At 32.1% G+C, this 14,728-nt stretch overlaps 1 protein-coding gene across 1 annotated transcript; it reads left to right on the top strand.

The window, feature by feature from the left end:
* Nucleotides 1-3,831: 3,831 nt before the first annotated feature.
* LOC106054624 (phosphoglycerate kinase-like) lies at nt 3,832-14,718 on the top strand. The gene is made up of 12 exons (XM_013210579.2): nt 3,832-3,995; nt 9,307-9,357; nt 9,812-9,964; nt 10,045-10,189; nt 10,285-10,388; nt 11,042-11,161; nt 11,754-11,868; nt 12,030-12,209; nt 12,389-12,465; nt 12,585-12,685; nt 13,389-13,487; nt 14,224-14,718. The coding sequence occupies exons 1-12, from the start codon at nt 3,940-3,942 to the stop codon at nt 14,265-14,267; spliced, it is 1,245 nt and encodes a 414-aa protein (XP_013066033.1). The 5' UTR covers nt 3,832-3,939; the 3' UTR covers nt 14,268-14,718.
* Nucleotides 14,719-14,728: the final 10 nt, after the last annotated feature.

Raw genomic sequence — 14,728 nt, 5'->3', positions numbered from 1 at the left:
GGAATGTGGTTTCAACCAGTGTTTGTTTTAGCCTTCATACTCAGGGCCGGATTGCGGGAGCGCAGGACGGGTTACTGCCTACTGCCCCGAGGTATCCACAAGAGAGGGACCCCCACAAAATGCCACACTCAAGTGCTTTTAAAATATTAGGGGCCTCCGCTCCTTAGTTGCCCCCGATCCGCCAGACTTCCTAATTCGACCTTTTTCAGACTAGTTTTATGCCTTCATATATAGCCTAATTTAGTGATATAATACCAAACCGTATTCGCTATATGGACCATAACAATCACCGAAAAAAAATCGTCGAATCCGATGGAATCGATCCTACGCAGCTTCATTGTGTACTTTGAGCTTAAGTTTCGAAAGGTCGGATAGCACCCCGTCTTGGATATGGCTTGATTGTTGAGTTTGAAGTTTTAAATGAACAGTTGTGGTGAGAATCAAATTATGATCTACTGACTCACTTGTTCGATTGTGTATTTCTTATTCGTCTTTGCAATAAATTTGTATAAATGAAAGCTGACAAAGTCTTTTTTTTTAAATTGATCGCGCGTACAACTAACACCCCAAAATGACAATTTTGTCTATCTACCACGAGATTTTTTATGACTTTTCAGGAGATTTTAATAATGTCATGAGATTTCCAGGACTTTTGAAATATATTTTGGAATTTCAGGAGATTTCCAGGAGGCCCTGGAAAATCAGAAGGCCAATGAAACTCAGTTATTATATATAAATTATAATGGTTTAATTTAATCCTTTACACCTAGAATTAGCGCTAGGCCTATGAAAATGCGGGGCCCACTGCGGCCGCGTAGGTTGCAGTGGCCTAAGACCGGCTCTGCCTATCAGCGCCACTAATACCTGTAATACTAGGCTACTTACATTTCACCAATTGTAAATCACTCCGACGAAGCCTTCTCAATACTGCAGAGACGCCTCAACTCCTTTTGAGTGGGTCCTCCTATTGTTCACAAATATAGGCTTGGCCTCTTTAGTCTCACAAGAAGCTGTAAAGGGAAAAGATCGTCTCTCGAGACGTAAAATGCCACAGAGGCTTCAGCTACTTTCCCCTATTTCCCTTAATCCTTAGCATATTTCCCTCCTCCCGTTTTACCACGGAAGATTTTTTTTCACATCCTTAGCTTAACAAACTTGAAAATTGAGTCTTCGCTTTCAGATCAAAAGTTCCTTAAAGGAATGCAACGAACCAAGGAGCACTAAATGAATCGAATCATAACCCAGAAAACATTTAGCCTTTTTTGTATACTTATAATTTTCTTATTGATGAATTCTACATTCATATTTCACATAGCCTCTATTTGTTACTTTACTGCCTGGTCATGCGGTTTGCGCGCTGGACTGTCGTTCAGATTTATCGATGGTCCCGGGTTCAAACCCTGCCCGCTCCCATCCCCCGTCGTCCTGCGGGAGGTTTGGACTAGGAAGTAATTATCTTCAACTCTGATGGAACATCCGAAACATGTCAAACAAACATTTTTAGGCTACTTACTATTTGTCTATGCACATAAATTATTAAGGTCGACTTTTTCTTATAGCAGTATTCTTACTTGTCCTACCAAGGGATGCAACTAGAGTTTCACTTTAGAATACAGTAATAGTGTTTATTTAACCCTAAAAGAAAAACTACAAATGATTTTCTTTAAGGCTACAGTCCTATATATTTATTCATTACAAGCCTAATATCTTACATCAACATAAAACACACGAAGCGATCATCACACCATCACAAGAATAGTGTCTCCTCAGCTTGAACTCCTCACATAATCCTTACAATCCCACGCAGATGTGAAGACCAGCACTCTATATTTTCCAGGCTTCACCATCTATATAATCTTGTTCCGTTAGTCAACTTTCCTCTTCTATTTAGAGCAATTTATGGTTTAAAAAGAAGAGTCTGGGAATCAATGACTCAATCAACTACCGTCTTCACCGAGCATTCTATTCAACAAGCCCCAAAATAACTAAAACTTTATCAAAACCATCATTCTGTGTCCGACACATTTATCAAAAGAAACTTGCAAAGGTGATCAAATTTGAATTGTGGGAAAAGTATGTTTCTTCCCTCCATCACCGCCTCATAGCGAAGACTCACTTCCCTTCACGATCAACGGCGTGATGCTTACGAATACACACCCGCTAAATGTGTGTTTCCCTGTTAACCTACCCGTTTATTTTATTGATTTTTACACGAACATGCAAGATCTACGTTAAACCGAGAAACTTGAAAGAATTTATGTCTTCAAAAGCTTTTCATAGCTCAAGATACGAATCATTTCGCAATTTCTTTTATTTCATGGTTTCCATTCCACATCTATGTTAATCTTATCACTAGGTTAACATAGGGGTAGGCGTGGGGCGTACTGGTGTTTTAAAGGTAATGTCTATAATATATATACATTCCAAGTAGGCCTATTGTAAAGATTTTAAAAGCACATGAGTGGGGCCTAAATGATTATATGTTATTAAACTTATTATGGTACCAATTGTTGATTTCATCATCAAAAATAAAATAAGGGTGTTGAAATAATATACCAAACAATACAATAGCTAGGTTGTATTTAGATTTTTAAAAAAAAATCTATCTTTGATTATTGTGATTAAAGTAATTCAATTTTGAAATCGTTTGAATAAGATATTTAAAGATCAGAAATCGTGTTTCATTTTTTTTTCTACAACCGTTATATACATGCATGTCTTTGTATAATAATTTTAAAATGTAGAGCCATCTGTAGATTACTCCCATCCAACCAACCTGTTGGGGACCATTCTCATACTTTTTTATATATATTTCTCTCACGCCATCACACAGACGTTATAAGTGAATGATCCCTAGATATAGTTCATGTTAAGGGTGAAGGTTATGTAGTCTGTTTATATCGCCGGCACTTTTTTTTTAAAACCAAAGTATCGATATCTAACTTTTGCATTTCTATTACTTTTTCAAGCATGCTTCTAAAAAAAAATCTTATTCTGTATTCTATAAATATTATAATATATGTTTCCATAAATAATATTATTTTCTGTTTGCGTTTGCTATGGGAGGGGTGTCTAATGTCGTTCCTTATCTCCAGAAAGAATATGTATTCTAGGGTACAAAAGAAGTAAGAAAAAAAAAATGAAGCGACTTGCTGTTATATAGGCTAGGGCTAGGCCTTATATTATAGTCTAATTCATAAAGCGCTGATTGTGAGTGTGTATGTGTTTCTTGTGTGAATGTTGTTTTTATTTGCATCTATATTATTCTATATTGTTATTGTTACAGTAGTTATACGCTGAGGTGGTCAATTGTAGTCAAACTGAATTTCCGTTAGATTACTGGACCAATAAAAATTATCTTATGTATATATGTGTGTGTGTGTGTACACAAAGGAAAAAATCCCCCTCCCGAAAAAAATCCTGGCTACGCCCATCTGATATGGCCTCCTGTAGTTGCAAAGCAACTATGGAAGATCTTATGGAAATGAGATGAATGACTGGGCATTAGCTGTGGTCAGAATGATGTCGCCCACACATTAGTTCCCCCTCCCCACGCAGCTAATGTATCCAAAGGAACGGCAAGTATCTATAATTAGTATATAAACATAATAGATTTAATGTTTTAGGTAATTAGCAGAAAAATTGATTAAATATACAATTGCATATCTTAAATGTAGGAAGGCTCAAACAGATTTAGAATTCTAGATCTAGTATGTCGGCTATTATAAGTTGTAGATCTATGTCGAAGGTGCCGATCTATTCGAATGGTTTATACGGTACTAAATAGAAAATAAAGTATCGATACACTTTTGTAGAAAAAATACGATACTTAGAATAATTCCAAATTCTCTGAAGCGATACAGCAACAACGGTGTCGGTCTTGAGAAGAGAAATATCTTTAACTATATTTTTGGATCATTTCAGAAACTAATCGACAGCATGAACAAATTAAGCATAGATAAAGTTGATTTAAAGGACAAACGTGTTTTGATTAGGTAAAAACATCATACACTAGATCTCTATTTTATTTTGCTTAAGACCTCTTATTTCTTCACTGACCTTGTTTAGATATGCATTCCTGTATAGTATAGAGAATATCCGTCCTTGACCTTCTTCAACTAAATTAGACTTATTTACACTTGTTTTAAACGTAAGAATATTTTCTCTAGACTGACTATCTAGTATCAAGAAGTCTAGTCCTAGATTCTAGATAGTAGATCTATAGTTAATCTATACATATAGTGACAATCCCGGCAGTGAATATGGTCTAGAACTCTAGATAGTGACATATCATCATCATGACATGTGATAGTCTCATAATAATAATTTATAAATTAATAAATAATTAGACTATTCTTCTGTACTATAGTCAGTATAGACTATATAGAATTATAGATAGACCTAGAATTTAGAAAGATGTTTGTCTATTATCAAAAGAAGAAGCTTGGTTGATATAGGCTTACTATGTTGAATGCTATCCAGCTGATTGGGTTAATATCTTATAAATCTTATATAATACAGACGTTACTTCAAAAAAGATGATTACGTCCTACGCGTCATGCATTTACTAGTGAGTTCGAAATCCGCGTATAAACACCGGAAGTAGTATTCCATTATCATATAAAACCTGCATAGGTCCATAAACGTTGGTATTTTGAATTTCATAGTAAAATTACATTTTTATTTTTTTTTTGTACAAAATTTGTGCTCAATGTGCTCTAGAATGTTAATATTTTCAAATGTCATGTCCCGATTATTCCAGTGTTGGCTTGTTTTTATTAAAATGAAGATCAAATGACTGCATATTTTTGTTTTTATGTTTGTCAATTGAAATAATCCGAGTTTCAACCTTTTTTAAAAAGGCTCATCTGGGTAATTACTTAAAGATTCGTAATTGATAACTTAGAAGCATATTTTCAATCAGATTTAATTAGAAAAACGTCTTCGAGTGAAGTCCTCTCGATTCACTCAAATATGTGACCAATTATCGATAGTTGACATTTTTCAGCACTGAACACTATATTTTTGGACAAGTTGGCAGAAACAAAATTATCCATGAAAACAAGAGCTTTGCTAAAACATATATACATCCATCACTGTCAGTACGTATTTAAATCCATCTCAATCGGCCCCCTATTTATAACCATCTATGATTTGAATAATTTCTTTTTAAAAGCAATTGATTAATCTAAATATAAAATTAATTATTTTTACATAAGGTTAAATAATTTTCTAATTATTCCAATTCAATACAATATATGATTTAATGTAATCTATACAATTTTAAAAAATTCTTAGTTATCTTTTAAATAAGTTTGTACCACTAGTCATTTGTAGTGTTCATAGAATTTAAGCTTTAATTATCAACTACTCTAGTTAGGTTATTATTATTTCACTATAATTTTTTTTTACTATTATTATTATTATATTTTATTACTATTAATTTTAAGATTTTTTGATTAAAATATTATATAGCTATTATTGTTAAATACAAAAATATAAGAAATTGGATTTACATTTTTAAAGGCAATACTATGGTTTGTTTTTCACATTTAGGTGAAACATCAAGGACACTTTACACTGCATTAAAAATTGCTAGATGCACCAGAGTTTCTATTTAACTCTCAGATTAATGCTTTTAGTTGTCCTCTAAATTAATTATCAAACCATGATATCTCTACTGTTAGTAAACTCCACTCAATTTTTAAATCAAACTATACCTCAGTCTACAATGGGCATATTAATGAGTTTCTCATTACAAAGGGATTTATCAGGCCCATTAGTATGTATAAAAAAATGTGCTTCACCACAATACTTGGGCTGAAAGAATCTTAGGTTTTTTAATTTATTATCATGAAAAGCACCAAATGCTAAAATGGTTATTTTTAGATGGTAAGACAAAAGTCAATGGCAACAACGCTTGCATTATCTTTGCACTAAAAAAGAAATGAGCAAGAGATAAATTTTCTTTTTGTTTACCAAGAAAAAGATGAGGGGAAATTATTATTGCACTAAAAAAGAGATGAGCAAGAGATAAATTTTCTTTTTGTTTACCAAGAAAAAGATGTGGGGAAATTATTTTGGATTAATTTATTTAGTGTGGACAGATGAGCAAGAAATGAAATGGCAAATGAATAAAAGCTGCTTTGAAAGATGTTGGTGTGCCTATTGTTAAAGAAAATATATTGTTTACAACAGCAAATAATCTAAGAATCTGTGAGATTACCCATCCATCCATCCCAGTGGCGCTACAGCCCATGGAGGGCTCTGGCCTGCATTAACACATCCTTCCATTCAGATCTCTCCTGGGCCTTTCGTCTCCACGCCCTAACCCCAAGCTGCTTCAGATCTGCTTCCACGTCATCTATCCATCGCATTACCCATAGCCTATTAGAAAAATTATGGAATTATGGATGATGCTGAGATTATAATTATTCTTTAACTGTGATACTATTTTACATTTCCTTAAATGTATTTTAATTTTATTTGATTGAATTGCTGATGTCTAAGTGATGATTGTAAATATGCTATTTTATTTCCAAAAAAACAACAACAAACATTTGTTGCAATAAAAAAAATCTATTTTGATTAATAATCAACCCATAAAATAGAATATCTAGACATTTTTCTTATATACAATCATGCATTAGGTATTAATATTTAGAATGCATCTATTCTTTTAATAATATTAATTATGTTCTTCATTAACTTGTGTTGCAGATTTGATATAGATTTAAAAATTATTTACTTCATTCTTCAAAAATTACTTAAAATCAAAGCATTACTTTTCAATTTTTTAAATAATATTTTCAGCATAATAATTAATTCATACTTTAAAAGTATAGATACCAGACACTTAAATAAAAAAAAATTCTCTTTCAAGATTTAAATCTTTCAAAATGAATTTTTAACAAACATAAGTACTTTTCAATTACAAATAGTGTTTTACTATATATTCATTAAGAGTACACTTATATTTCTTTAAATAATAATTATTAATCCTATCAATACATTCAAAATTGATTCAATGTTACATGCAATAAAGAGAAACTCAAAACAAAATTAGAAAAAAATTGAGGATCATTCTTGTCACAAAATTAGATAAATTGGCAGCACAAACAAAAAAATACTCTTGACCTATTTCCCAGTTTGATTCAACTTCCGGTAGTGAACAGAAATGACATGGATCTAAAAAATCAAGACTTTCCCCCTCTCAAATAAAAATTAATATCTCCCCTTCCACTTGTCATACAATGATAAATTTAGTATGGTTGGAAATATTTTTTCAAGCCCTATTCAACCATATAGGTTTTATTAGTATATTGTGAGTTTGAATTTTTTATCGAACTACCTACATTTACTGATTTAGTCATGCATATTAACCAATGACTTAAATTCTGCCAAGTCACTGGTTTTCCTGGCTAGCTCAGGCAAGCCATTCCATGGGAAGAAGGAGTATTTGTACAAATTTGTCCTAGCATATGGGACGAGGAATGTGCCTTTATCTTTGTGTCTTTCAGAGTATTTTATTAAATTTTGTTTTTGTATTTGAAGATTATAGTTCAGTGTTTTATTTATGATTGCTACTTTACTTTTGAGCCTTCTGTCCTGAAGGCTTTCTAAATTTAGTGATTTTACTAAAGGTGTTACTCTAGTCAAATGTGAATATTCATTTGTTATGAATCTAACTTCTCTATTTTGTGTCTGTTCCAGTTTCTTAATGTTTTCTTGAGTTGAGGGGTCCCAAACGGAGGATGCATATTCTATTATTGGTCTAACCAAGGTTAAATAACATTTTAGTTTTATGTTCTTATTTGATTTATAGAAATTTCTTTTAATAAATCCTAATGCTTTGTTTGATTTTTTTTGTAGTTTCATCAATATGTGGATTCCATGATAGTTTTTCATTTATTATAACACCTAGGTATTTTGCGTTTTTAGTCTGTGTTACTGGTTTGCCATGAATAAGATAAGTGTAATTAATTTGTTTTAGTTTGTTTGTTACTCTTAACAACTGACATTTTTCTGGGTGGAAAGACATGCTCCAATTTGATTCCCATTTCTGTAATTCATCTAATTCTCTTTGTAAAATATCTGTGTCTTGTGTTGTTTTTATTGTTCTATATATTATGCAATCATCTGCAAATAATCTGACTTTTGTTCCTGAAGTAATGCAATTTGGTAAATCATTTATGTAAATTAAAAATAGTAGTGGACCCAAGACTGTTCCTTGTGGTACACCTGAGTTTACTGTTATCGGTGTTGATTTAGAGCCATTTATTATTACAGTTTGTTCTCTCCCTATCAGAAAATCTTTAATCCACTGATACAGTGGACCATTAATGCTGAAATATTTTAATTTTTTAAGCAAACTATGGTGGCAAACTTTGTCAAAAGCCTTAGAAAAATCTAGTAAGATAGCATCTATTTGTTCTCTATTATCTAAACCTTTTGAAAAATCATCAATTAGTCCTATTAGTTGTGTTTCACATGATCTATATTTCCTAAAGCCATGTTGGTATGGAGTAAGGACATTATGTTTGTCTAAGTGGTTTATGATGTTGCTACATATTATGTGTTCTAGGATTTTACATGTGATGCTGGTAAGTGATACTGGTCTGTAGTTTTCTGGGTCAGATTTTTCTCCTTTTTTTAAATAGGGGGGTGACATTAGCTTCTTTCCAGTCCTTTGGTACTCTGCCCTGGTTAAGTGAAGCCTGAAAGAGTATTTTGAACACTGGGGCTAGCTCATTGCTTAGTTCTTTGAGTAATCTAGCTGGAATACCATCAGGTCCAGACGCTGTATTTGGTTTGGTGTTGGCTAATTATAGTAATAGTTTTTGAATTCCATTTTCTTGTACTACTATATCTTCTATGTTGTCTACTTGGTTCAAATTCATATATGATATAGATCTATGGAGAATATCTTTAGGAAAGCACAAAATTGAACACAAAAACAAAAACAAAAAGGTGTTGAAAATAATACCTGAATGCCAAGAGAGCTAGAGAGAGGCAAGAAAAAAATGCTTAGTTGAATGAAAGGTTTCATACAAAAACCTGGGGTGATTGAGGAACCAAATTTCAATCTTCAATAGGCAATGATCTTATAATCCATATGAATCTAATTGATCTTAATGTTTCTCATTCTTATTAGCAAACCCCTTTTATTAATATTTTGAAGCAAAAATCCTACTCTACATAATTTATTCTTTACCTAATACTGAGATCAGATTTGAAAAAAAAAATGTATTATATTATTGATTCAAAAAGACAATAAATTGTTGTTGTTTTTTTTTTTTCAATCAGAGTTGACTTTAATGTTCCACTAAAAGATGGAAAAATTACCAACAATCAGAGGTAAGTAAAGAAACAAAGAGAAACAATTTAAAAATGCCTCATCTAGTGGAACTAAACACAAATATCCTACAATTGAGATAATTATATTCACTTAATGATGTATGATTTATTGCCACTATTTCCCATGACACACCTAAAGGTATTGTGAAGGTTATCTAAAATGTATATTCATATCTGTACCCAGAAGTTATTGAGGTTATTATGTGGCTAAAACACCAACTGCCAATTCTTTCTTTAACTAATCCCTTGCACTTGTCATAGTCTTGTTAATTTTACTGGAGTTTCAAAACATTTGTGTCACAATCAAACACTTATTTTGATTACTTATATATATATGTATATATTTGTTTTTATAAAAATGTTTGACAAAATCAGAAATAGAAAAATGAATATATTTTTGGTACAAATGCTTACTAAATTAAAGCTTTTCACTTTTGTTTGTGTGTGTGTTAAGAATCGCTGCTGCCTTGCCGACCATCAAGTATGCTTTGGAGAAGGGAGCAAAGGCAGTCATTCTCATGTCTCACCTTGGTCGCCCTGATGGGCGCCCAGATCCAAAAGCCAGCATGAAGCCGGTAGTAGCTGAGCTGGAGACATTGTTGGGGAAGTAAGTAACTGCACTAACTTGTTTAAACAGTTTGATTAACAACTTAAATAGATGTAACTACAAGTTTTATTTTTACTTAGGAAAGTCACATTCCTCGAAGACTGTGTAGGACCTAAAATTGAAGAATTCTGTGCCAATCCAGCACCAGGAAGTGTTATACTGTTAGAAAACTTGCGTTTCCATCTTGAGGAAGAAGGCAAAGGCAAGGATGCCAATGGTAAAACAGTAAGTGGTGCCTTGCTAGACAATATATATGTTTACAGTTGAAATCATCAATTAATAGACTCTTTTTTTAATGAAGTATTTGATCGTTTACTTAGGTCAAAGCTGATGAAGCAGCTATACAGGCTTTCCGTGCATCACTGAGCAAGCTTGGAGATGTCTATGTAAATGATGCTTTTGGCACTGCGCACAGAGCCCATAGGTAAGCAATAGAATTACTTTATTTACTTGGGAAACTAACCTTAAATAAAAATAACCTTTCTCTCTTAGCAATAGAATTACTTTATGTACTTGAGAAACTAACATTACCCTTCTCTCTTAAATCATTGGTACACTCTTGAAGGTAAATTTAAAATTGTGTACAGAGAGAAAAACTAAGTGGCCATTATAGTAATGAATTGATCAAATTTCTTATGTTGAAGTTTTCATTATGTTTAACCTAATTGAAACTTCCCATTAATATGATACAATGAGAGTATCAGTAGAGTAATATTTAAATGTTTGCTTTTATTCCTTCATCCTCACATCAAGTGCACTGTTTAAAAAAAAGTTTTTTCTTTTCAACTCTATCAGTAACAAAAATAATAGGGATAGCCAGTGTTTATTTTCTAGCCTAGTAATCTATATCTAAATTAAATGAGATAATTGTCCCTTTTATATTATATTAAAAGAATGTTAATGTAAAGAAATTTTTAACATTATTTTTGAATCAAAATATTTTTATGATGTTTTAAAAATTGAATTTATATTTGAAGTGTTCGTTGTTTTTTTTGCTTATCATTATTTCAGATTATGAGATAAATAAAATGTCATTGAACTAGCTTGTATAACAATTTCTCAAATGTTTCTCAACAGTTCCATGGTTGGAGTTACTCTTCCAGTCAGAGCTTCTGGTTTCTTGATGAAGGTAGAATTAGAATACTTTGCTAAAGCCTTGGAAAACCCAGCTAGGCCATTCTTAGCTATTCTTGGAGGGTAAATATTAACTCTAATAATTGTACAAACTGTATATAGTTAAAATTATATATATACAGGGTGGGGTATAAAGATCTCCCACGTTTTGAATAAATCTACCAAAATAACCCAACTATCTAGAAAAAAAAAATGCTTATATTTCTAAAAAGTACAAAAAAAACTTGCTTTAATAAATAAAAAAAAATGTTTTCTGGTCTAGCACAGATGCATTTTGACTGATTGCAATGCATCGCTATTACATATAGGTTGTTTTCATTATATGCTTCAACAAAGCCGCAATGTTCATTGGGCCAATTCGTGATGGGCCATGAAAAGGAAAAAATATTGTTCTAAAACTTACAAATGGTAGAACCTAGCCTACTGAATGGAACATGTCCTGCTTCTCTACTACCACTACAGCCCATACAGTACCTACTACAAGTGTATGAGATCTTTATGGCCCACTCTGTACATATATGTATATATATATTCAAATTTGTTTTTTTTTTGTTTTTTTAGTATTTAATTGATCCTAAAGTTGTTAGACAAGAATTGTTTTTTTATCAAATATTTATTAAGTTGTTTGATAAGACTTATTCAATTGTGTATCCAGTGCTAAAGTGGCAGACAAAATTCAACTAATTGATAACCTATTGGAGAAGGTGGATGAGATGATCATTGGTGGTGGTATGGCTTTCACTTTCCTCAAAGTTGTACACAAGATGGATGTGAGTACACAGTTGAAGCTCTCAATTATTTTGACACTCCTTATTGGTCTGATGGAGGTTTTTAACTAAAAAATCTTGTTTTGAGATCTTTAATTTTTGTTTTGTTTTGTCCATACTGAAAACAATTAAAACACTCTGGCCTTGTGGATTATTTTTCACAGATTGGAAGCTCACTGTTTGATGAGGAAGGTGCTAAAATTGTGGAGAAGTTGGTGAATAAAGCCAAGGAACGTAATGTACAGCTTCATCTTCCCTCAGACTTTATCACAGGGGATAAGTTTGCAGAAGATGCTAAAACTGCCACAGCAACAGTAGCTTCTGGTATTCCTGAAGGCTGGTTGGTAAGTAGTGTATATTCTATTCAGTAAATGAAAACAACTTGATCTTAATCACTTTCCCCTTTCTGTTAAATTTAGGTAATGATGGAAAGTTACTTTTACACAATATACTGAATATATTTTTGTTGTAACCACTGAAGTAAGTTACTTATTTTCTTTACAAACTGAATTATTTTGTTTAGGGTATGGATGTAGGCTACAAAACAAATGAAGAGTTTACAAATGTCATTGAAAGAGCAAAGACTATTGTTTGGAATGGGTATGCTGTCAGTTTACATTGAATGGTTATTTTAAAATGTTTTTTGGTTGTATTAATTAACCAGGAACATGTCATCAAAATATTTAATTTTGTCCAATCTAAATCTTTGTCTTCTGCAGACCTCCTGGAGTCTTTGAATTTGAAAACTTCAGCACTGGCTCCAAACAAATGATGGATGCTGTTGTCAGAGCTACACAGAAGGGAGCAGTCACTATTATCGGTATTTATACATGCACATTTTAATAAATATTTTTAAGAACAATGGATGTAACCTTATTATTCACATTTTCCTTTGCTCAATTGGTTTGGGTGGTGACTGTTTACATCATTAGCCGCATGCAGTTTTCATATTACTATGACTTATTTTGTAGAGCATTTTTTGTTGTGATGACTATGCTTACATCATTAAAACATAAATGGAGGTAGATATTTATCAAAATTTTGTTGTGTTTATTTATACACACTCAAAATTGAAACATGATGTATCCCCTGATAAAATCTTGTCATTAATTCATTAATGTAACAGGAAATAGTAATATAACCAGCTTGATAAATGTTTGACAAAATGTATTTGCAAAGTGATTCTTTGATGTGTTAACAATGGGAGTTTCTCAAGCCTTGGGCTTAACCCAAACAAGCAGAGTGCAGGACTTTGTTGTTAAAGGCTTGGTATTGAAGAGAATTTTTGAGTTAAGTAAAAATTATTTACACTAGCACCTCAAGTTATGAAAGTCTTGAGATCTAATCCTGCATGCCTTGGTCAGAACAAGTGAGATGTAGCAAAGTATCCTTCAGAATAGGCCTGTTTAGTTGCAATAGATTCTACCATGACTCAAGTGGAAAAAGCCAAAACCATTGTACTATTATATGTGATATAAATAACGTAGTGGACTTGTTAACTGTCAATAATTCTGTCTTTCTAGGTGGTGGAGACACAGCAACTTGTGCTAAGAAATTTAACACTGAAGAGAAAGTCAGTCATGTGAGCACAGGAGGTGGTGCCAGCCTGGAGTTACTGGAAGGTTTGTACTCACTTTGAAAATACATATTAACTGTGTCTGATTCATTCTAATATGTGGATATATATATATATATATATATATATATATATATATATATATATATATAAACAATGATCATAATAGATTTGAGTACCTTATGTTGAGGAAATATTTTATTACTTATGGCAGAATTTGTACAAGCCTACTAAATGTTTTCATGAAATTGATAAATTTGTTTTAAAAAAACATCTAAATCTCTTTGAGAAACATTTACAAAGCAAAAGGCAAAATAATCTATTGTGTAATTTTTTAAAATGAAGCTACACATATATCAAGTTGAGCCTGCCTGTTGTTTTGCTAGATTGTATTGCAGGTTGTAAATGAAAGCCCAGGAACACAGCAAATGGAAAAATCAAAACTTCAACTTAATTAGAAATCTATTATAAATACTTCAAGCAATTTCTCTTCATATAATGCTTCAATATCACTGCATTCATCTAATTAAAAGAGCTGAATACATTTCATCAGTACCACTTGGATGTTTCCAGATACAGGAGAGTTCCACACTGAGCAAGATCAAACCCATTTGTTTTATGTAGCCAGTGTTTCAAAGTGGGACATACATCTTTCAACTCAAGCAATAGAATTCTTCAAACTTTTTTTTTTTCTCCTTTAAAAGTGGTACATTTTTAAAAAATCAAATTTGGATTTAATCTTAATATGAAATAAGGGAATATTTTTTTTTTTTTTTTTTTAGGAAAACCAATGCCTGGTGTTGAAGCCCTCTGTCCACCATCATAAAAGAACAAGTATATCTTCTGGTGATATATGTTACAACACAACTACAAAAACATAAAGAGAAAGTTTTCTTTTAAAAATCTTCATGTAGTTCTGACATGGCTATCACTCAAACTATTTATCAATTTATTAATCTGGAGCTGTGGATGATGTGAGCACAAAGCTAAATGTTTCCCATCTTTAATCCATATCTGTATTTTGATAGATGTTTTTTTTCTCTCTAGATTAGTTTTTACAAACTGTTTGAATTCAATTGCTGTATACAAAAGTATATGTGATGAACGTAAGGACTCCATGTAGATTATTTATATTTGATGTGTCCAAGTGAAACGCTCATTATTTCTTTGGACTTGTTCTGTTTGGCTCTGGTACAATTCCTTGCATTGTCCATCTTGATTATGTGATGTAGAGTTAACTTTGAATACTTTGAAGAATAAAAATCTGGAGAACAGAGCTTCTTTTTC

Source organism: Biomphalaria glabrata, chromosome 8 (genome assembly GCF_947242115.1).
Source record: "Biomphalaria glabrata chromosome 8, xgBioGlab47.1, whole genome shotgun sequence".
Classification (NCBI taxonomy): domain Eukaryota; kingdom Metazoa; phylum Mollusca; class Gastropoda; family Planorbidae; genus Biomphalaria; species Biomphalaria glabrata.
Note: the sequence above shows the minus strand (reverse complement) of the source record. Positions and strands in the feature narration are given on the sequence as shown.

Bases quoted from the DNA above. Each gene is read 5' to 3' on its own strand.
- LOC106054624 (XM_013210579.2), top strand. From the start codon at position 3,940: ATGAACAAATTAAGCATAGATAAAGTTGATTTAAAGGACAAACGTGTT. The intron at 3,996-9,306 runs GTAAAAACATCA...TTTTTCAATCAG, and splicing joins GACAAACGTGTTTTGATTAG to AGTTGACTTTAATGTTCCAC. The intron at 9,358-9,811 runs GTAAGTAAAGAA...GTGTGTGTTAAG, and splicing joins AAAATTACCAACAATCAGAG to AATCGCTGCTGCCTTGCCGA.